Source organism: Mauremys mutica, chromosome 12 (genome assembly GCF_020497125.1).
Source record: "Mauremys mutica isolate MM-2020 ecotype Southern chromosome 12, ASM2049712v1, whole genome shotgun sequence".
Lineage (NCBI taxonomy): Eukaryota > Metazoa > Chordata > Testudines > Geoemydidae > Mauremys > Mauremys mutica.
In genome coordinates, this window is record NC_059083.1 from 5,310,682 (window position 1) to 5,333,462 (window position 22,781).

General features: G+C 53.6%; 1 protein-coding gene across 1 annotated transcript; it reads right to left on the bottom strand.

Moving 5' to 3' along the window:
* Positions 1-9,720: 9,720 nt before the first annotated feature.
* On the bottom strand, positions 9,721-21,314 carry LOC123345832 (tripartite motif-containing protein 15-like). Its single transcript, XM_044982890.1, has 5 exons — positions 21,127-21,314; positions 16,218-16,236; positions 13,158-13,388; positions 11,820-11,842; positions 9,721-10,289 (listed from the first exon to the last, which is right to left on the bottom strand). The coding sequence occupies exons 1-5, from the start codon at positions 21,312-21,314 to the stop codon at positions 10,280-10,282; spliced, it is 471 nt and encodes a 156-aa protein (XP_044838825.1). The 3' UTR covers positions 9,721-10,279.
* Positions 21,315-22,781: the final 1,467 nt, after the last annotated feature.

Genomic DNA, 22,781 nt, shown 5'->3' on the forward strand with positions numbered 1-22,781 from the left:
CAGGTTGTCGTCTTTAGGGATATAGTCACATTGTTAATGTTCTAACACAAAAGCAAAATGAAAAGAAAACAAACTTTATGAAGTTCTAGTGAAGGAGGTTAAGTGCAATTCAGACCAGTACAAACCATTCCACACCTCACTAAAAATAACCCCAAACATTAAAAACTAAGGACATGACCTAAGCTTACATGACAGACCCAGAGATGTTTTACCAGCAATTACACAGCTGTGTCTGGCCCATGGCAGCTGACTTGGGCTCGCAGGGCTGGGGCACTGGGGCTGTTTCATTGTGGGGTAGATACTGGGGCTTGGGCAGAGGCCTGGGCTCTGGGACCCTGTGACGGGAGAGGGTCGCAGAGCCCAGGCTCCAGCCCGAGCCCGAACCTCGTGAGCCGGAGTCAGTGGACACGGGCCAGTCACAGGTGTTTAATTCCTCTGAAACCAACACATAATTCACAGACAGACCAATACACAGAAACTTTGTCACTGATTAGCATTTAATCAACTTTAAATCTGCCCCTGAACCATTAGTACCTAGTAAAACTGGGGGTCTCATTCTCTCCAGCTCAGGAGGATAAAAGGTGGAGAATCTCTAAAGCAGGGGTGGGGAACCTACGGCTCGTGGGCCAGATCCGGCCTGTTGCTAAATTTCATCCGGCCCGCAGCCTCCCCCACACCGCAGAGTTGGAGCCACGAGTACTGAAGCCCCGAGCCTCTGCGCAGAGCCGTGGGAACTAGGAGTGCGGCGGGTTCTGCAGCACCCCCCAGGTTTTGTGTGGGGTCCCAGCCGTGGCTCCATGCCCAGGGTCCCAGCTGGCTGCTGGACCCCCGTCCAGGGCTCTGCCCCTGGCACCGCACGGAGGGTCCCGTCAGCTGGCCCTGCACCAGGGACTCTGCTCCCGCCCCCAGCTGTGGTCCCAGCCTCAGCCCCCTTACCCCTGTCGACATCTCGCCCCCCCCTCCCCCCGGAGCCACGGCCCAGTCTTGGCCCCAGCTCTGGGGAGAGGGGGCATAGACAGGGGTAAGGGGGGTGCCAGTAAAAAGTTTGGGGCCCACTGGCTTTCAGCGCCTCTACTGTCAAAATTGTTCCAGTGCCACAACCTGCAGGGCTGGAGCCGTGAGCGCCGGCTCGGCCTGCTGCGAGGGGAAGCACAGAGCCTCCATGCCCCCCGCCTCCCCGTGGGTGAGTGGCCTGTGATTGATTTTTGTTCTGTGGGTCAATGGCCCGTGACAGAAAACAGGTTCCCCAGCCCTGCTCTGAAGCAAGAGGGGGACTGTGGTGACACCGGAGGCCTTGCAGACAAACATTCCAAACAAACATACTCCAGAAACAGTGAATTCAGCAGGAAGCTCACGCTCAGGTTAATGTTCACAGCTACTAAGAAAGGAAACCCCCAGGGAGTCCGAATGCAGCCCCCTAACCCAGTGTGTGTGGGCCGTACTGAGAGCTGGGTAGGGAATTCATAGCTTCCAAATGATTAGCTGACTATCTCCATCCACAATCATTGTCCCTAAGAGATTTCCCCAGTTCTGTAACATAGGTGAGAAAATTCCCCAGGTGACTAGTTATTACCTTTGAATTTCTTCACTATGGTCTCCAGAGATGCATTTTTTTGAGAAGATTCCCAGAGTCTCCATTTCAGGTCAGAAGAAAAGGCTCCTGGGTTCTGAAACTTCTCCCTCTTGTATCTGAAGAACAACCCAGAGTTACTCGCTGTGGAGTTCGTTCATGTTTGTGTTTTACTAACATGTATTTTACTCTAGTGAATGGCTGTAGCTCAGCAGACCCTGGAGGTTAAATTCTCTGTTGCCCCAGGAACAGGTCCAATACCAGCTTGGACACTACAAGTTTCCCCTTCATTCTGGTGAGACCGATATGGGAAAACTGCATCCAGTTCTGGGGTCCCAATTTTAAAATGACAAGGAGTCCGGTAGCACCTTAAAGACTAAGGCCTGGACCACACTAGGACTTTAATTCGAATTTAGCAGCGTTAATTCGAATTAACCGTGCACCCGTCCACACCACGAAGCTATTTAATTCGACATAGAGGGTTCTTTAGTTCGACTTCTGTACTCCTCCCCGACAAGGGGAGTAGCGCTAAATTTGACATGGCTATGTCGAATTAGACTAGGTGTGGATGCAAATTGACCTTAGTAGCTCCGGGAGCTATCCCACAGTGCACCACTCTGTTGACGCTCTGGATAGCAGTCCAAGCTTGGATGTTCTGATCAGGCACACAGGAAAAGCCCCGGGAAAATTTGAATTCCTTTTCCTGTCTGGCCAGTTTGAATCTCATTTCCTGGTTGGACATCGGGGCGAGCTCAGCAGCACCAGCAACGATGCAGAGCTCTCCAGCAGAGGAGTTCATGCAATCTCTGAATAGAAAGAGGGACCGGGAAGTCTTGGATCTGATCAGTGTGTGGGGCGAGGAGTCTGTGCTTTCGGAGCTGCGCTCCAAAAAACGGAATGCAAAGACCTACAAGAAGGTCTCCAAAGCCATGAGAGACAGAGGATACAGCCGGGATGCAACACAGTGCCGCGTGAAAATGAAGGACCTGAGACAAGGCTACCAGAAGACCAAAGCAGCAAACGGACACTCCGGAGCCTGCCACCACTGCCCCACCAGTGACCGTGGACTCTGACGATGGGATAGTGTCGATGGCCAGTTCCTCAGCGATGTTCGCGGACGGGGAAGATGAGGAAGGGTTTGTGGAGGACGAGGCAGGCGACAGCGCTTACAACGCTGGTTTCACCCTCACGGAGATCCCCTACCAATCCTCCCTGGCCGTTAACCCGGACCCTGAATCAGGGGAAGGATCAGTTGGTAAGTGCTTTAAACATGTAAACTTTTATTGTTAATGGAACAGGAATCTGAACTATGTGAAAAGGAGGTCTATATATATGGGGATAGAACAGAAATCCTCCTGGGAGATCTCCACGAAGCTCTCCAGGAGGTAATCGAAAAGCCTCCGCAGGAGGTTCCTGGGGAGAGCTGCCTTATTGGGTGCTCCGTGGTAGCACACTTTTCCATGCCAGGCTTTCATGAGGTATTCTGGGAGCATTGCCTCCAGGAGCATGGCAGCATAGGCCCCTGGTTTGTGCTGGCTTTCACGCAGCATGCGCTCTCTATCTCCTTCAGTGACCCTCCTCAGGGCGATCTCGCTCGGCGACTCCTGCATCTAATTAGGGGAATTACTGTAATGTTACGCCTGGTCCAAAGTATTTTTTAAAAATCTCCAGACAGACGGCGTAGCAGAGACTCAGCACGCTGCTGCGTGACAAGTGTAACGGAAAGCCAAAGAATCAAATGGACGCTCATGGAGGGAGGGAGGGGGGACTGAGGACGCAAGCTATCCCACAGTTCCTGCAGTCTCCAAAAAGCATTTGCATTCTTGGCTGAGCTCCCAATACCTGTACGGTCAAACACATTGTCCGCGGCAGTTCAGGGCAAAGCTCGTCAATGTACCCCCCTCCCCCACCCCCAGAAGGAAAAGGAAAAAAAATCGTCTCTTGACTCTTTTAAATGTCACCCTATGTGTACTGAATGCTGCTGGTAAATGCGATGCTGCGGCACTGTACTGTAGCATCCTCCCCCGCCCACCCGCCTCATGGGTGGCTGACGGTGCAATACGACTGGTACCCGTCCTCATCATCAGCCTTGTGGCAGATGGTGTAGTGCAATACGACTGGTACCCATCCTCGTCATCAGCCCATAAGTAGACGGCCTGCTAACTGTCTTCATCATAGCAACAGGGGGCTGAGCTCCATCAGCCCCTGCCCTTCATGTGTAAAGAAAAGATTCTGTACTGCCTGGACTATCATAGCAGCAGGATGCTGGGCTCCTCTCCCCCACACTGCTTAATGTCCTGTCTGGACTAGCATAGCAGCTGGAGGCTGCCTTCCACTCATTTCATTTCACTAACAAGTCACTGTTTCTTATTCCTGCATTCTTTATTACTTCAGCACACAAATGGGGGGACACTACAACGGTAGCCCAGGAAGGCTGGGGGAGGAGGGAAGCAACAGGTGGGGTTGTTGCAGGGGCACCCCCTGTGAATGGCACGCAGCTCATCATTCCTGCGGGATCTGACACAGAGCGGCTGTGCTCTCTAGTTCTCTGATACACTAAAACCCTAGTACAGTTGCCCCATATTCTAGGCAGGACTGATTTTATTTTTAGATACCATAAAGGAGGGATTGACTCGGGGAGTCATTCCCAGTTTTGTCTTTTGCGCCCCCGGCTGATCTCGGCCAGGGGCACCTATGACAGCAGCAGAAGGTATAGTGCAGTAGGACTGTTAACCGTCATCACCTTGCCAATTTACAGTGGCATGGTAGATGGTACAGTATGGCTGATAATCATCTCTGCTGTCATGCAAAAGCAAATGAATGCTGCTGTGTAGCGCTGCTGAATCGCCTCTGTCCGCGGCATCTAGTACACATACGGTGACAGTGACAAAAGGCAAAACAGGCTCCAGGGTTGCCACGGTATGGCGTATGCCAGGGTAATCCAGGGAAAACGGGCTCGAAATGATTGTCTGCTGTTGCTTTCCCGGAGGAAGGAGTGACTGACTACATTTACCCAGAACCACCGCGACAATGAAATTTGCCCCATCAGGCACTGGGATCTCAACCCGGAAGTCCAAGGGTCGGGGGACACTGCGATGGGGTGGAACAGGGGCAGAGTTTATGCTTTCCGGATTGCCTGCAGCAGGAGTGCGGACGAGATAGGTGCTGTGCATGGTCTTGTTCACAGACACACTCTAGACTGTGTTCATTGTTCGCAAAAATGTATCTTTGCAAGGAATTCACTCCCTGTTTCCCATCACACAGCTTCGACTGTCTCCAGACCTGCCACAGCATCCCCCTCACAGAGGCTGGCAAAGATTAGGCGGCGAAAGAAAAAGACATGGGACGAGATGTTCGCTGAACTTATGGGCTGCTCCCGAGCCGAGGCGGACCAGCAGAGCCAGTGGAGGGAGACCCTCTCTCTGTACCAGCGCTCACACAGCGAACGGGAGAAGAGGTGGCGTGAGGAAGACAAGCAGGCGACTCAAACGCTGCTTGGACTAATGAGGGAGCAAAAGGACACTCTCCGGCGCCTTGTGGATGTTCTGCAGGACCGCAGGCAGGAGGACAGAGCCCCCCTGCAGTGTATCTGCAACCGCCCTCCCCCGCCACAAAGTCCCATACCTCCCGTCACCCAAAGTAACCAGAAGGAGGGGCGCCAGGGGCCGTGAAAACTGTCACTGCACCCCAGCAGAGTGCTCAAGTACCCAAAAGCTCTCATACCCTAAATTTTGAGAAGTCCTTTCCTTCCTGACTCACCCAAGCCCCAAGCCCAGTTTCATCCCGTCTAGTTAATTATTAAAAATACTTTTCTGTTAATTACTGTTTCCGTCATGTTCTTTTAGAGGAGACTGTGTTTGAAGGGGGGCAAGGGGGTTGGTAACTGGACAGGACAATCACCTTTACCAGGGTACAGACACGGGCGCAGGATCAGCAGCAGGTCACACACACAGTGCAGTCAGTAGGCACCCTGGTCGGTATGGGAGGTGGTTTGCAGGTTCTGTGTGGGTGGGGGGGTACGTGACTTTGTAGCGGGGGAGGGGGGTTACAGATCTCATGCAACGGTCCCTGTCCTGGACCACAGAGCCACGCAGCAGAGGAATCTGTATCCGTCCTCCTCCGCCACAAGGTCACAAAGCCCCTGCACACAGAGTCCTAAAAAGGAGGGATGGCAGGCTCCGTTGAAACAACCAGTCCAGCACTGCAGACCGCTCTAGGAGCAGGAGCCTGTCATTCCTTGAGTTTAGAGGCGGTCTTTACATCACTGCACACCCTACGCAGCACAGTCTGCATCCCAGTTTCAACCCTTTAACGCAAAGTCATTAATAAAGAAACCTTTGTTAAGTAACAATGGAACATGTATTTTATTTTTACACGTGTGCTGGAAGTGGGGGTAACGGGGTGAACGGGGTATGTAACTGCAGAGGATAGTCAACAGTAACTTGGTAAAGAAACAGGGGCAGGTTCAGCTTCTCTGTAAAGAAACTGAACAGTCACAGGTCACGCTGCTCGCTGCTCGCTGGTATTTGAAGAGTTCCTTGTCACTGTCCCAGGCGCCTGTACAGGGCTTCATGAGCCAGGGCATTAGCGGGTAGGCTGGGTCCCCGAGGATCACTATAGGCATCTGCACATCCCCAACAGTTATTTTGTGGTCTGGGAAGAAACTACCTTCCTGCAGGCGTCTAAACAGACCACAGTTCCTGAAAACACGCGCGTCATGGAACGTTGCCCGGCCACCCGACGTTGATGTTGGTAAAACGTCCCCTATGGTCCACCAGTGCTTGCAGCACCATTGAAAAGTAGCCCGATTTCTCAGCAGCTGACTGTGGAAGAGGTGGATGATAAGGTGCGAGGAGGTGAAAACGGCCATAACTGCAGCGGGCTCCATGCTCGCAGTGCTGTGGCGTCCACGCTGTCACTGACCAGAAAAGTGCACGAACAGATTGCCCGCAAGCGCTTTCAGGGAGGGAGGGCGGGATTGACGGTTCAATTATGACAGTTACCCAAAACCACCCTTGACACATTTTTTCCCCCAGCAGGCATTGGGGGCTCTATCCAGCATTCCAATGGGCAGCGGGAACTGTGGGATAGCTTCCCACAGTGCACCACTTCCAAAGTCAACGCTTGCCCCGTTACTGTGGACTCACAAAGTCGAATTAGTGTCCTTAGTGTGGATACACAAATTCGACTTCATAAGGTCGATTCCACAAATTCGACTTAAGCTGAATCGAACTACTCTTGTAGTGTAGACATACCCTAACAGATTTATTTGAGCATAAGCTTTCATGGGTAAAAACCCCACTTCTTCAGATGCATGGAGTGAAAGTTACAGCTGCTGGGGGCATAAATACACTGGCACATGAAGAGAAGGGAGTTACCTCACAAGTGGAGAAACAGTGTTGACAGGGCCAATTCGATCAGGGGGGATGTGCTCCACTCCCAATCATAGATGAGGAGGTGTCAATTCCAGGAGAGGAAATTTTAAAATGGACATTGAAAAGGTGGAGCCGGTGCAGAGAAGACCCACAAAACTGATGTGAGGGCTGGTGAAAATGCCTTCTCCTGAGAGCTCCCTGGCACTTGAGTGTGGGGTACAAACACCGTCCTGGGGAGAACAGACTTGGCACTAAAGGGCTCCTCAGTTTAGTAAACAAAGGCAGAACAAGGGCCAATGGCTGGAAGCTGAAGCCAGAGAAATGCCCATGGGAATCAGACAGACATTGTTAGCAGTGCGGGTGGATTAACCATTGGCAGAAACTGCCCAGGGAAGTGGTGGATTCTCCATCTCCTGACAGGGCACCAGAACAGGGGGGCCGTGGCCCCATCACTTTTAAAGGTGGGCGAGCTCTGCTCTCTGCCTTGGTACCTGCCTGAAAGGTGAGTGATGGGGGAGGGGGCAGAGAGGAGTGAGGAGGGGGCGGAGTCTCAGGGGAAGAGGCAGGGCAGGTGTGGGGCCGTGGTTTGGGCACCGCCCCCCCCCCCCACTTCCAGGGAGCTTCAGGTGTTACTGTCTGTTGATTTCTTTAAATCTAGGCTGACCGGCTTTCTGGAAGGTGCTTTAGTCGCACAGTAGGATTTAGTCAAATTCACACAGGAATAACTGGGTGAAACTTAAGGACCTGTGATACAGAGGCACCGACTCCAGAAAAAAAAAAAAGTGGGTGCTCAGCACTCACCAGCAGCCACAAAGATCAGCTCTTCCCTCAACCCCCCAGTGCCTCCCGCCCACCGGGGATCAGCTGGTCAGCAACGGGCAGGAGGTGCTGGGGGGGGAGGGTGACGTAAGGGCGGGAAGAGGCTGGGCAGGACAGGATGAGGAAGGGTGGGGTCTTGGGGGAAGGGGCGGAGCGGGGGCAGGGCCCGGGGCCAAGCAGGGGTCGAACACCCCCAGGGGAATGAGAAAGTCAGTGCCTGTGCGGTGATATACAGGAGGTCAAATGAGATGCTCTTATGGTCCTTTCTGGCCTTCAACTTTATGCATTTATGAAACTCAGTAACACCATGTGGCAATGAGTTCCATGGGGTTAATAATTGTGTTTTTAAAAAAAAAGGCGTTTCCTTTTGTCAGCTTTACACTAGTTGCCTTTCAGCTGCACTGAACGTCCCCTCGGTCTTGTACTGTGAGTGTGGGAAGCAGGATCCCCTGGCTTATATCCTGTACACCACTGCAGGGAGATAATTAGTGACAATCCTTGTGGTGATGTAGATGCCCATCGTACCAGGAGCTGGCATGAGACCCGCTATCCCATTTCAAAGAGAATTTATGTTCTTATTTAGCTCTCTGGATACATACGATGGTCAGTCCACTAGCTCCGGGGTTCTCAGCTTACAAGGCCAGTGTGTGTCCACCCCGCACTGGGGGACGGCAAACGACTGAATGAACCGGCACTGCCCAGGGAGCTGGGAGCAGTGGGAGTCGGTGCAGTTCTGGGGGGCAGGGCTGGAGCTGGGGGGAACTGGCTGTCGCCTTCTATTGCTGGTTCGTCAATGGCTGGGGGATGAGCCATGTAACACGGCTGGGCGGGTCCCTGCCCGCAGGTGTCTGGGTCGGCGCAGGGCCTGTCAGGCTTGTAGCTCGACATCAGCATCACGGGGCGAGAGGCAGCCCAGGCTGGGGATCTGGAGGGCTCAGCAGTGCCACAGGCCAGGCTGCACCCCGGGACCCCGTCGCACTGATGTAAATCTCCCTTGTGGCAAATTAAACCGATTCCTTCTTGTTCTGCCCTCAGGGGGGGTGAAGAACAACTGGTCACCGCTCTCTGCAGAACAGCCTCAGGCAGATCTGGAGACTGTTATCAGGCCCTGCCTCAGTCTTCTCTTCTCTAGACTGAACACACCCATTTATTGCAACCTTCCTCACAGCTCGTCCAGTCTAAACCTCGGGTCACTTCTGTTGCTCTGCTCTCAACTCTCTCCAGTTTGTCCACATCCTTCTCACAGTGCGGTGCCCAGAACTGGACACAGTTTCCCAGCTGAGGCCTCCCCGTGGCGAGAAGGGGGGAACAACGTCCTCCTGTGTCTGACCCTGACACTCCTGTTAACACACCTGTGCTGGGTGCTCACCCCACGTCAGCCCCCGGAAAGGGTGAAGGAAGCAGAGAACGAGGAGACTGGGGAGACAGGCCACACACGGGGGGTTCAGGCCAGAGCAGTGACCCCTGGCTGGACGATGAAGCTCAGCTGAGCAGGTGGGGGCTGGGCTCGTGCAAAGCCAGGCAGGTGGCAGCAGAAATGGCTGCAGTGAGGAGTCTGCAGCCCCCCTGTGCACTCGACAGTGCAGGAGGGACCCAGGCAGAGAACAGGCTGCTGGGAGCCGGGCCTGGGGGAGGGAGTGTTAGACTCACAGGGCCAGAGGGGGCTGCCAGGGTCACCTGGTCTAACCCCCGTCAGAGAGCAGGGGGGAGACGAAGGCCTGTGGGAGGGGAGTGGGGAGCAGCCCAGGGAGGGAGCAGACGGTGCCTGCATGTGGCAGGGTCCCTGGGCTGGAGCCTGGAGCAGTGGGCGGCTCGAGCTCCCCACCCAGCCCCGGCTGGAGCGGCATTGCCTGGGCAGTGGGGCCAGCAAGACTCTGCCCCCCAGCAGGGGAACCATTCAGTGACCTGGCTGGGGGCTGAGTCACGCAGAGGAAGCTGCAGCTCCTGGGGGGAGAGATGAGGCTGCAGAGTGAGAGAGAGACAACGGGGGGGGGGGAGACGCCAGGGGAGGGGTTGGCCCTGGAAGAGCTAATCCCCAGAGCAGCCAGGAGGGGGCAGCACCTGCGGTGAATACAGCAACCTGGGACAGCCTCCCACAGTGACATCTGCCTTTTTCACAAGAGCATCACCCTGCCGCCTCCTTCACTGTGTGACCCACTGCCACCCCCAGAGCTTTTCCCGCAGTCCTGCTGCCTCCCCAGTGACTCCCCATTTCCTAGTTGTACGTTTGATTTTTCCTCCCAACGTGCAGCACTTTGTCTCCATTGAATGTTCCCTTCAATTGATTTTAATCCTTCCTCCCTCCGCCCTGTGTCTCTTGTGTCTGTTTAGACTGTAACCTCCCTGGGGCAGGGACTGTCTCTGTCTGTGTCTGTGCAGCACCCGGCACGTTGGACCCTGGTTTTGCCTTGAGCCTCCAGGCACTGCCATAGCGCTACTGATAACAGCACGTTATAAACTCCTCAGAGCAGGGAACGTCTCTTCCATCGTATCTCCTGCCACGCCCAGCACACGGCTAGAGCTCACTGCACAATTAGAAACAATTAACAGCTCATTGACCAGTCATCAGATGCAGGGCCGGCTCTAGGTTTTTTGCCGCCCCAAGCAAACCCCCTCCCCCCTTTTGTGGCTTTTACATGTTTGCACTGTGCAGTGTTTTTTGTTTTGTTTTTTTGACTGTTTAAAATAAAAAAAAAAATGAAAACAGAATTTGACCAGCAAAATGATGCAGAACATAACCAGAGACCTAGCCGAGGGGGGGGTGGGAGGGGCCTGAAGGGAGAATGAGGCAATGTAGGGAAATGAGGGGAAATTTATGGGGTGGATGGGAACAGGGAAACTGAGTCGGGGGCACCATGAAGGAAAGGGGGGATGAGGGGAGGCTGAAAGCAAGAGCAGACTGGCTGGGGAAGGCAAAGAGTAGGAATTGAGGAGAATGAGAGGGAGGGATACAAGGGCAGCTCCCCCCACCCATGGGGCAGGAGGGGGCGAGGGGCTGCCCCACCCAGCAGCCAGAGGGGAATTCTTTAACCACAAACAGGCAATGAAGCTTTGGGGGTAGCTGGAGGCTTCCACCTAAGGGCTTAGAAACTACAAGACAAATATCATGCAAACATGCACACGTGCACACACACAGAGCTCCCAATTTATTATTTTCAGACACACTCATGATTTGGGGGTCTGTCTCCTGCGTGTTTGGGGCTGCACGGCCCAGGCTGGCTCCACCCGCCCCACACACACCTGGAGCTGGCGGCAGCTTTCCTGGGCCCAGGGCAGGGAATCGCAGCCTGGGGCCAAACCTCCCCCCTGCAGCCCGGGGGTGCCGGGGGGGAGGAGGGGGTCTCTCACCTTCCCTCCGAGCAGGGCCCCCCCGGGGCAGGGCTGGGGCTGGCCGGGAAGGGGCCCTGGCCAGGCTGGGGGCTCTGCCCTGGGAGAGGCTCCTGGGGAGCAGCGGGATGGGCCCTGCTGGAGATTCCCCTCTCCCGGCTGCAGCCAGGGCTCCGGGCTCCCAGCACCAGCCGCCCCCCGGGGCTCGGGGATCTCGCCAGGAGCCTGGGAGCCAGAGTCACCGCAGTGGCTGCGAGTCACTTCCTGCTGCCAGGACTGAGCCCAGCTCCTCCTGGGTCCTAGTGATACAGCGGTACAATGCCGCCCCTGGAAACGTGCCACCCCAAGCAGGTGCTTGCTTTGCTGGTGCCTAGAGCCGGTCCTGATCAGATGGCACCAACTTTCCATTCCTACCAACCTAGGTGGAATTTGGAGTCTATCACCTAGAAATGAAAAACTCGTTCTCCATCCCCGATCTCCTGAGGTCTCTGTTCCACCAGCTACACTATAAATAACACCCCTGTCTGTGAGTCAATCACTCTATTCTCAGGCTGCTCTATTCTGGAGTCTAGACACAATGACAATAGCCCCGAGATTAGATGTAATGGGGGGAGATTGGGAACCAGCCCCACACTCTGCACTGCTGGGCCGTGGGGAGCCAGGTCTCATGTCCAAAATCCCTTCCCTGCCCTGGGAAGTGAAAGGGAGAGTGAGAAGGAGCCACCTACCTGCTCAAGGTGCCTTTGATGTCCTAGAGGGGAGAGAGAAAAGGAAATTCAGTCCCAGCTCTCACACTAAGGATCCCTCCTGCTCTGGAGGGGACTCACTTGGTCTTCACAGTTTGAGGTTCAAAGTGAAATTATTTGTTATTTATTTTATTTAACACAAACAAAAACTTTGAATGTGCTGCTTTTGCTCCTTTGGAAAAGTGCTGTAAGTTCAGGATCTGGGCCCAGGAAGTTTATACATGGAGGCACACTAGCTCATTGTGTAACAGCATCTGAATAACCACCCGGCACATGGAATCAGAGGGCTCAGTCTTGTGACGAATGAGGTTTAATATCACTCTGGATACTGTGTTATCCATATCAATGTCTGATCACTTTGAGTTTTGCTAAATGCTTGGTCTCAATGACATCCAGTGGCAATGAGTTCCACAGTCTAACTATGTGATGTGTGAAAAAGTGTTAGTTGGATCAGTTTTGAATTTGTCACCTTCTAATTTTATTGAGTATCAGAGAGGAGCCGTGTTAGTCCGGATCTGTAAAAGCAGCAAAAAGTCAATAATTGGGTTTGTTTAGTTTGGAAAAGAAGAATGAAAGGGGTCTTGATAGCAGTTTTCAGGTATCTAAAAGGGTGTCATCAGGAGGAGAGAGAAAACTTGTTCACCTCCTCCTCTAAGGATAGAACAAGAAGCAATGGGCTTAAACTGCAGCAAGGGAGGTTTAGGTTGGACATTAGGAAAAAGTTCCTAACTGTCAGGGGGTTAAAACACTGGAATAAATTGTCTAGGGAGGTTGTGGAATCTCCATCTCTGGAGATATTTAAGAGCAGGTTAGAGAAATGTCTCTGCGGGATGGGCTAGACAGTGTTTGGTCCTGCCATGAGGGCAGGGGACTGGACTCAATGACCTCTCGAGGTCCCTTCCAGTCCTAGAATCTATGAGTCCTGTGGCACCTTATAGATTAACAGACGTATTGGAGCATGAGCGTGTTAGTCTATGAGGTGCCACAGGACTCTCTGCTGCTAATTTTATTGAATGTCCCTTTGTTCTTGCATTATGAGACAGGGAGAACAGAGTTTGGAGTTGGCCATTTTTGGAGGAGTCTTCTCCCAGTAGAATTCAAAAGAAGAATTTCTTTTTATTTAGGCTCGATCCAATCCCCACTGTACTCAAGAAGTACATTTCCATTGACTTTACTGGACATTTTATTAAGCCCTTAAGGAAAATTGTATTTTAGCAATACTGTATGTTCTGACCTTTCACTCCTACACTCCAAAAGTGAAGGTTTAGGAGACTTTCTTGCCCTGTGAAAGGTTCCAGGGTGTTTCTAACACCGTCTCACCTGCAGGAATTCACTCGCTGGCTGCTGGCACTTCTGCTCCATCTCACTGATCAGGGAACTGAAAGAGGAGAGTTCCTCAGATAGTTTGGCAACATACTCAGCCCTCCCCTTTTCAATTTCCTTATTCAGCTCTTCCAGCTGGGCCAGCAGGAGTCGCTCTTGTTCCTCCAGAAACTGGCGCAGTTGCTGAAATTCAGCCACAATCTTCTGCTTCTCAGTTTCCAGCTGTTTCTGAAATGACGAGATAACAACAAAAAAAGCACAGGTCAAGGACAGGAACACGGAGTGAGTTATGGGACATTTTATAAAGGTCTTATGTATGCACATGGGAGCATATCATTGCAACCCCGTAGAATGTAACTCCAGATATTTTATGAAGACCATGCTCTATGCTCCGACAGAAGATTTTCCAATAGATTTTCAAGAATCTTAATTGGTGTTTAGAATATGAATAAAGAACAGGCGTACTTGTGGCACCATAGAGTAATAAATTTATTTGAGCCTAACAAATGTAGTTAGTCTTTAAGGTGCCACAGGGACTCCTGTTCTTTTTGCGGATACAGACTAACACGTCTGCTACTCTGAAACCTAGAATATGAATGTATCCTGCATTATTAGAATATTCTGTTATCGGTGGCGCCTAGAAAACAAGAACCTTCAAACAGGAAGGACAGCAGGTGCAGGATCCAGAACTGGACAGGACAGAATTACTTCTGGGGAGCAAACAGTAGAACTCAAACTCAGAAGTGCTAGACTTGAACTGGGGAACAGAGGCTCTCCACAAAATACACCTAGATGAATAGAGCCGTGTTTCTAAAACAGGCTTTAAAATTAGAGCACCACCAATTGCTCTGATGAGTTTTGAATGCACAGTTTAGGATACAAACATTTTGTCATATCATAAATCTCCAATTTTATCCACACAGGGATTCTGAGCACAAACTGGGTGGCTGGCAAGACACCTGTTTACAGGTTCAGATCTGAGTTTGCAAGGCACTTAGAAATGTGCGCATGTGAACTGGACAGAAGCTCACCAAGTCATGTTCTTTCTGGAGCTCTCTAGCGCCTGGTACCCTAGGAGCAAGAAACTTACATCATCTTTAGAGCCCAGATCTTCTTCATGGCAACGTCCAGCAGCGATATCGCTAGGGCCTGTTCCAAAGCTCACCACAATCAACAGGAGTCTTTCCAATGACTTCAGTGGGGTTTGGTCAGGTGTTAAGTGACCAGCCTTCTCCGCGGCAGCAGATTTCTATAGCGGCTGCCCTCACTATTCTGTTGTGGTTATTGTTCGAGGGTTTTCCCTTAGCCCCGCCCCTGGTTCTTGTCACGCAGCCAGAAAGCAGGAGACCAAAAGTCCAAAGTGCAGGAAATGCGACGCTTACGGGGGTTAGTTCCAAGCAAGGATATCCAGAGCTCTACACGCCACAGAGCCTTTACCCTGCGTCCCCCTGCCCAGCTCCTACACCACAGAGCCTTGCCTGTGTCCTCGTTCCCCATTTCCTCCTTCTTAGCAGGTCCAACTATACCTGCAGTGCGCACCCCTAGTCACACCCCTTACAACTTATGGTCATGTTCCGTTCTGGAGGGTCGGGAATCTGGGGTCTTTATCCCACCCCATGGCAGGGTGAGGAGTAAGGTTGTGTACTGGACAAGGCCAGACTTTTCTTTGGCTTTCAGTGTTTCTTATGCCTCCCACCATTCCCCTTTGCCCCTCCTAACTGGTTGCTTGACCTTGGCTTGAGAGAGGAGCCAGGCAGCCGTCCAGTGTGTGCTCATATTTAAACATTTTATTAAAGCTAATGTTAAAAGAAATTATATAATACATAGGTTGGGAAAAGAGTGTCTCTACATGTGGGTATAGTGCTTAGATTATCCACAAATACAAAGTTAGTTTTTAAAAAGTAACCCTGTAACACTTTCTCTGTTCTTATCTGTTCCCGTTATACTAACAAACCCATCTGGCCAGGCAGAAGCCACACACCGTGTCTTTGTCCTTCACACATATTAGTAAGGATGTCAGAGAATTTTGAGTTTGACTTTTGGTACTATCTCAGGTTAACAAACAGGCTTATGTGCTAACAGTTGTGTCTGTTGGAAGTAAAGCCAAAAAACAGGGGAGGAATTTGCAAAAAAATTTGAAATTTCAAAGTTGTTTCCATTTTTCAGTGTTCAAAATGGGACAACTTTTAATTTGTTAGAAAAATATCATGAAATAACTTGAAATACATTCACATTTCTGTTTCCCCTTTTTTCTAAAATGTAATAAAATAATGTCCATTTCCACCACCATCCCATTTGTTCCTTTTATTCCATTCTCTCTGGAACACTTCAAAAGTTCTCCCATTTTAGAAAAATTGGCAAAAAGAAAAATGAAAATCTAGGAGAAAAAAACTGGAAAATATTCATGTTATTGTATCAGTGGCAAAAGGGAGGAAATGGAGAAACAAGGGGATAAAAACATTTGAAATTTTAAATACATTCAGTTTTTTAAAACCAAAATGAAAACTTCAATTTGAAATGAAAATAAACATTTTCGTTCATTCTGAATTTTCCTGTTTAAAAAAAAAAAAACAACAAAACTATTTATTTGCAAAAGACATTTTCCAATAGAAAAAAAAACTGTTTTCTACTAAATCCCATTTTCCTACAGGATATTTTTGTGGTTGAATTTCGACCAGCTCTAGTTGAAAGACTAAAGGAGAAACTACCATTAGCTAAACAAATTACACTCGCATTATCAATGGAAATATCTGGATTATTAAAACTCTTTCCTTAATGATCCATTTTCCTGTTTATACTAATTTAGAACAGAACAGTTTTTCTTTACAATAAGAATGACTCTCTAAGTATTTATCCCCAGTGGAACAGCTTCAACAGAAAAGATGGAGGGAGCCCCACCTCAGAACATCCCATAGAGAGGTGGCAGATCCCTATTCAAATCCCAGCTCCTCATCAGGTGGAAGAGGGACTTGAACTTGTGGTCTCTCATATCCCAGGTGAGTGCTCTAAACATTGGGCTAAAAATCATGAGGGAGAGCTTTCTCTGTGTGAACTCACCTGAGAGGCCTCAGGCCACCTACCAGATTAGGCCCCACACAGGAGTTAGGTGGCCTAAGGCTGATCTTCCCTGGGGCTTAGGTGGGATATGGTCATCGAGATGCCTTGAGTGAGCCAGCAGTGCGCATGACCAGAGGCAGAAACACAGGTGCTGAGGGAACTAGTTACTGAAAACACAGACGCCGAGGGAGTTTAGGCACCGACAGGGCTCAGCAGGAGTTTTGTGAATTGCAGTGGAGGCTCCAACTGGGGTTTAGGCACATAAGTAAATACTGTGAATCTAGGCCCTGGTCTACACTACAGGGTTAGGTCGAATTCAGCCACGTTAGGTCAATTTTATAAGCAATGCGTCTACACAAGCAACCCCATTCCGTCGACTTAAAGGGCTCTTGAAATCGACTGCCGTACTCCTCCCTGACGAGGGGAGTAGCGCTAAAATCGACCTTGCTGGGTCGAATTCGGGGGGTAATGCAGACGCAAATCGACGTTATTGGCCTCCGGGAGCTATCCCAGAGTGCTCCAATGTGACCACTCCGGACAGCACTTTGAACTTCGATGCACTAGCCAGGTACACAGGAAAAGCCTCGGGAACATTTGAATTTAATGTCCTGTTTGGTCAGCGTGGCGAACTCTGCAGCACAGGTGACCATGCAATCCCAGAATCGCAAACGAGCTCCAGCATGGAGCGAACGGGAGACACTGGATCTGATTGCTATATGGGAGAAGAATCTGTGCAGGCAGAACTCCGATCAAAAAGAAGTAACGCTAATATACAGTAACTCTTCACTTAGTCATCCCGGTTAATGTTGTTTTGTTGTTGTTGCTGATCAGTTAGGGAAGAGACGGTTACTCACCGTAGTAACTGTTGTTCTTCGAGATGTGTTGCTCCTATCCATTCCAGTCAGGTGTGCGCGCCGCGCGTGCACGGCTCTTCGGAACATTTTTACCCTAACAACTCTGGCGGGCCGGCTGGCGCCCTCTGGAGTGGCGCCGTTATGGCGCCTGTTATATACCCCAGCCGGCCCGTCCGCTCCTCAGTTCCTTCTTGCCGGCTACTCCGACAGTGGGGAAGGAGGGCGGGTCTGGAATGGATAGGAGCAACACATCTCGAAGAACAACAGTTACTACGGTGAGTAACCGTCTTTTCTTCTTCGAGTGATTGCTCCTATGCATTCCAGTCAGGTGATTCCCAAGCCTTACCTAGGCAGTGGGGTCGGAGTGAGAGGTGGCGGAGTGTAAAACCGCAGGGCCGAAGGCTGCGTCGTCTCTTGACTGCTGCACCAACGCGTAATGGGAGGCGAAGGTGTGGACAGAAGACCAGGTGGCCGCTCTACAGATGTCCTGGATGGGGACATGGGCCAGGAAGGCGGCCGACGAGGCTTGCGCTCTCGTGGAGTGAGCGGTGAGGCGGCATGGTGGCACGCGAGCAAGCTCGTAGCAAGTCCGGATACATGCCGTGACCCAGGAGGAAATCTTTTGTGAGGAGACCGGCTCGCCCTTCATGTGATCAGCAACCGCTACGAACAGCTGGGGCGAACGCCGGAAGGGCTTCGTCCGCTCGATATAAAAAGCGAGGGCCCTGCGGACATCGAGGGTGTGAAGCTGTTGCTCACGAGGTGAGGCATGCGGCTTCGGAAAGAAGACCGGGAGGAAGATCTCCTGGTTGAGGTGGAAGGCCGACACCACCTTAGGGAGGAAGGCCGGGTGTGGTCGAAGCTGCACCTTGTCTCCGTGGAAGACGGTGTACGGTGGACCAACCGTTAGAGCGCGAAGCTCAGAGACTCGTCTCGCTGATGTAATTGCGACGAGGAAGGCTGTCTTCCAGGAGAGGTAGAGCAAAGAGCACGTGGCAAGAGGCTCGAAGGGCGGACCCATAAGCTTGGCCAGGACAAGGTGCAAATCCCAGGCTGGGGGAGGACGCCGCACCGGTGGATACAAGCGGTCCAGGCCTTTAAGGAAGCGGGAAACCATCTGGTTGAAGAAGATGGACCGACCTTCCACAGATGGACGAAAGGCGGACACTGCTGCCAGGTGTACCCTCAAGGAGGAGACCGCAAGACCTTGCTCCTTAAAGGGACCAGAGGTAGTCCAGGATGGTAGGGACAGGGACTACGAAAGGATTGAGTCCTCGTTGATCACACCAGAGTGCGAACCGCTTCCATTTCGCCAGATAAGCAGAAAGCCTTCTACTCGCTCCACCTTCTAGCAGGACTTGCTGTACTGCCGCCGAACAGTCCCTTTCCGCGTGGGTCAACCACGCAGGTACCAAGCTGTAAGATGGAGGGACTGCAGGTTCGGATGGCGGAGTCTGCCGAAGTCCTGAGTGATGAGGTCCGGCCATAATGGAAGGGGGATGGGATCCCGAACGGAGAGCTCGAGCAGCAGGGAGTACCAATGCTGCCTCGGCCAGGCCGGAGCTACGAGTATGACGTGGGCTCTGTCCCTCCGAAGCTTTAGGAGCACGCGGTGCATGAGGGGGAACGGAGGGAAGGCGTAGAGCAGGCGATCCTTCCAGGAGTAAAGGAAGGCGTCTGACAGGGAGCCCGGCGAGCGACCCTGGAACGAGCAAAACAGGTGGCACTTCCTGTTCGCCTTGGAGGCAAATAGGTCTACTTGGGGAAAGCCCCACCTCCGGAAGATTGTGTGCACGACATCTGGACGGAGAGACCACTCGTGGGAGAGGAACGACCTGCTGAGATGGTCGGCCAGTGTGTTCTGCACTCCCGGAAGAAAGGACGCTTCCAGGTGAATTGAGTGGGTCATGCAGAAGTCCCACAGGAGCAGTGCTTCCTTGCAGAGGAGGGAGGAGTGAGCTCCGCCCTGCTTGTTCACGTAGAACATCGCTGTCGTGTTGTCCGTGAACACTGTCACGCAGCGGCCCTGCAGGTGGGCGCGGAAGGTGTGACACGCCAAACGGATCGCTCGCAGCTCGCGGATGTTGATGTGCAGAGCGAGCTCTTGGGTTGACCAAAGACCTTGGGTGTGAAGGTCGTCCAGATGAGCTCCCCAGCCGAGCGCTGAGGCATCCGTGGTTAGAGTGGCGGACGGTCGAGGAGGGTGAAATGGGACTCCCGCACAGACGACGTCTGGGTCTAGCCACCAGCTGAGGAACTCTAGGGTTGGCTTGGTGACCGTGACCACCATGTCGATAGGGTCTCGATGCGGGCGGTACACCGACGCTAACCAAGACTGGAACGGGCGGAGGTGGAGTCGCGCGTACGCGGTGACATACGTACAGGATGCCATGTGGCCCAGGAGGTGGACGCAGGATCGGACCCTCGTGGTAGGAAAGGTGACGAGGTCTCGGATGAGGGAGACCATCGTCTGGTGCCGAGATTGCGGTAGGCAGGCCCTGGCCAACGTGGAGTCGAGAACCGCTCCAATGAACTCCACCCGCTGCAACGGAATCAATGAGGACTTCTCGGCATTGATGAGAAGACCGAGTCGTTCAAATAGGGAGAGGATTTCTGTCATCTGGTCCATTACCAGCCGCCGAGACTTTCCGCGAACCAGCCAGTCGTCGAGATACGGGTAGACGTGTATCTGACGATGGCGGAGGGCTGCGGCAACCACCGCCATGCATTTGGTAAACACCCTCGGTGCGGTGGAGAGCCCGAAAGGTAACACTGCGAACTGGTAGTGGGCGGTGTTGACCACAAAACGGAGGTAGCGTCGATGGGGAGGGTAGATCGCGACATGGAAGTAGGCGTCCTTCATGTCGAGGGCGGCAAACCAGTCTCCCGGATCCAGAGAGGGAATGATGGTCCCCAGAGTGACCATGCGGAACTTGGGCTTGAGCAGATACTTGTTTAGCTCTCGAAGGTCCAAGATAGGACGTAGCCCTCCTTTCGCTTTGGGGATGAGAAAATATCGGGAATAGAATCCCCTGCCCCGCCTGTCTGGAGGCACTGCCTCTATGGCACCCACGCTCAACAGAGTCTGGACCTCTTGTAAGAGGAATTGCTTGTGAGAGGGGTCCCTGAAGAGGGACAGGGAGGGTGGGTGGGAAGGGGGGGGGCGAAACAAATTGAAGGCGGTATCCCGACTGGATTGTTTGAAGCACCCAGTTGTCCGTTGTTATTTGGGACCATGCCGAAAAGAAATGGGAGAGGCGGTTGTAAAACAAAAGGGTAGGATCCGGTAGGGAGAGTGATGGGCCGTCCTCGGGCGTCCCATCAAAAGGCCTGCTTGGACCCTTGAGGGGCCTTGGAAGGGGCCTGGGCCTGGTTGCGCCTGTTGCCGGATGGTTGACGGCGATTTAGGCCCGGTCGCCTGCTGTTGTAAGGGCGGTACCGATGCTGAGGGAACGGCCGTGAGGGTTGCTGCCTGAAGGATCGGCGCTGTGGTGCCGGTGTGTGCATCCCGAGGGTGCGAATGGCAACGCGACCGTCCTTCAGGGTCTGGATTCTGGCATCGGTTTTGTCCGAAAACAGACCCTGGGTATCGAACGGCAGGTCCTGCAATGTGTACTGCACCTCCGGTGGCAGGGTGGAGGACTGCAGCCAGGAGATGCGCCGCATCGTCACCCCTGAGGCTAGGGTCCGGGCTCCCGAGTCCGGAGTCAAGAGCGGCCTTGATGGAGGACCTGGAAGATTTCTTCCCCTCATCCAACAGCGCCGAGAACTCTTGGCGGGAGGCTGTTGGTAGGAGCTCTGAAAATTTCGCCAGGGACGCCATGATGTCATACACGTACCTGGCGAGGAGGGCCATCTGGTTGGCGATGCGAAGTTGTAGGCCGCCGGCAGAGTAGACCTTGCGGCCTAACAGGTCCATTCGCCGCGCCTCTTTAGACTTCGGCGCAGGGGCGGGTTGACCATGCCTCTCCCTGTCGTTGACCGACTGCACGACCAACGAGTCTGGGGTCGGGTGAGTATACAAATACTCATAGCCCGTGGGGGGGACTGAGTACTTGCGCTCGACCCCACGGGCCGTAGGAAGGATGGACGCCGGCGACTGCCAGAGTGTGGTGGCGTTCTTCTGGATTGTCCGAATGAACGGTAAGGCCACCCGTACTGGAGCCTCCGCTCCAATGACGTTTGTTACTGGGTCCTCGTCCTCCTGGACCTCTGCCACGGGGAGATCTATGGCCTTCGCCATGCGGCGAAGCAGGTCTTGGTGGGCCCTCAGGTCTATCGGTGGAGGATCTTTGGCAGAGGCTCCGGCCACCGCCTCGTCGGGTGACGACGACGAGGACAAGCCCTGGACAACAGCCTCCGTGGACGGGTCTACCAGCGGTTGATCGGCTGGCTCGGGCTGAGGATGCCTCTGGGGGTCAGGCGGTATCGAAACCGAACCCGATGGAGAAGGGGGCGGTCGGCTGACGGTGGCCTCCGGTACCCTGCGCTCGGAGGCAGGGGCTCTTGGAGGAAAAGGCACCCCTTGAGTTTCGTATTGGGCCCAGGGGACCCAGAAGCCCCACCGTTGTGCACCCTGAGGTTGGCCCTGCGGAGTAGGTGGCAGGTGCCCGTTGCTGTCTGCCCCGGAAGCAACCGACGCGGGGCGGGATGGCCATGGAGGTGCAGAGGCACTGACGGAGTGCGCCGTCGAAAGAGGCAGTGTGGCCCCGGACGGTGCAGAGGATCGGTGCCGGTTATCACGGTACCGGGATGGTGACCGAGACCAACGTCCGCCGCGGTGCCGGGAGCTCGACCGGTGCCGGGAGCTCGACCGGGATCCGGACCTGCGGTGCCGGTAGCGGCTGCGCGAGTCACGGTGCCGGGAACGGTGCCGGGAAGCAGACCTCCGGTGGTGCCGACGCGAAGGCGATTGGGACCTGGAGCGACGCCGGGAGTGCGACCGGTACCGCGATGTTGAACGGTACCGGGATGGCGACCGGTACCGCGATGGTGAGCGGTGCTGGGATCTTGAGCGTCGGGACCGGGAACGAGACCGGGACCGGGACCGCCGTCTGTGTCGTCCGTCCGGAGAGGGGGGCCGGATCATCATCGCCGGCTTTCCCGCCGATACAACAGCCCGCACCGGCGGTGCCGGGGGCCGGAGGCTCGGTGCCTCTGTGAGCTCTATGAGCTCGCGCGACGTAGAGAAAGTCTCAGGCGTGGATGGTAGCCGGAGCTCAACCGCGGTCGGTGCCGGGGAACCTGGCGGTGCCGGAGTCAACGGCCCTTGCAGCGCCGGAGTCAACGGCCCGGTGCACGTCCTGTGCACGGACACAGCGGGTACCGCAGGTGGCGGGATTGGCTTGGCTGCTGGACCCTCAGTGTGGGACTTGGCAGCTGCCTTCGCCGGCTTGCGCTTCCTAGATGGCGACAGGGAGCGGTGCCGGGCCTTTGGTGCCGGTGGCTGAGGTCGCGGAGCCTCGGTGCCGGAGCGGCTCGGGGCCGCCGGTGCGCTCCGCACCGATGAAGTCTTCGGTGCCGGCGCGGATGGTGCCGGGGGCTGGAGCGACGCCTCCATTAGGAGCTGCTTTAACCTAATGTCCCGCTCCTTACGCGTCCGGGGTTTAAACGCGGAACAGATAGGGCACTTATCTGTCCTGTGACTCTCTCCGAGGCAACAGAGGCAGGAGTCGTGCGGGTCCCCGACCGGCATAGGCCGCTGGCAAGA

Coding starts and splice junctions, on each gene's coding strand:
- LOC123345832 (XM_044982890.1), bottom strand. CDS start 21,314: ATGGCGAAGGCCATAGATCTCCCCGTGGCAGAGGTCCAGGAGGACGAG. Junction 11,843..13,157: donor CAGCGAGTGAATTCCTGCAG/GTGAGACGGTGT, acceptor TCTCCCCTCTAG/GACATCAAAGGCACCTTGAG.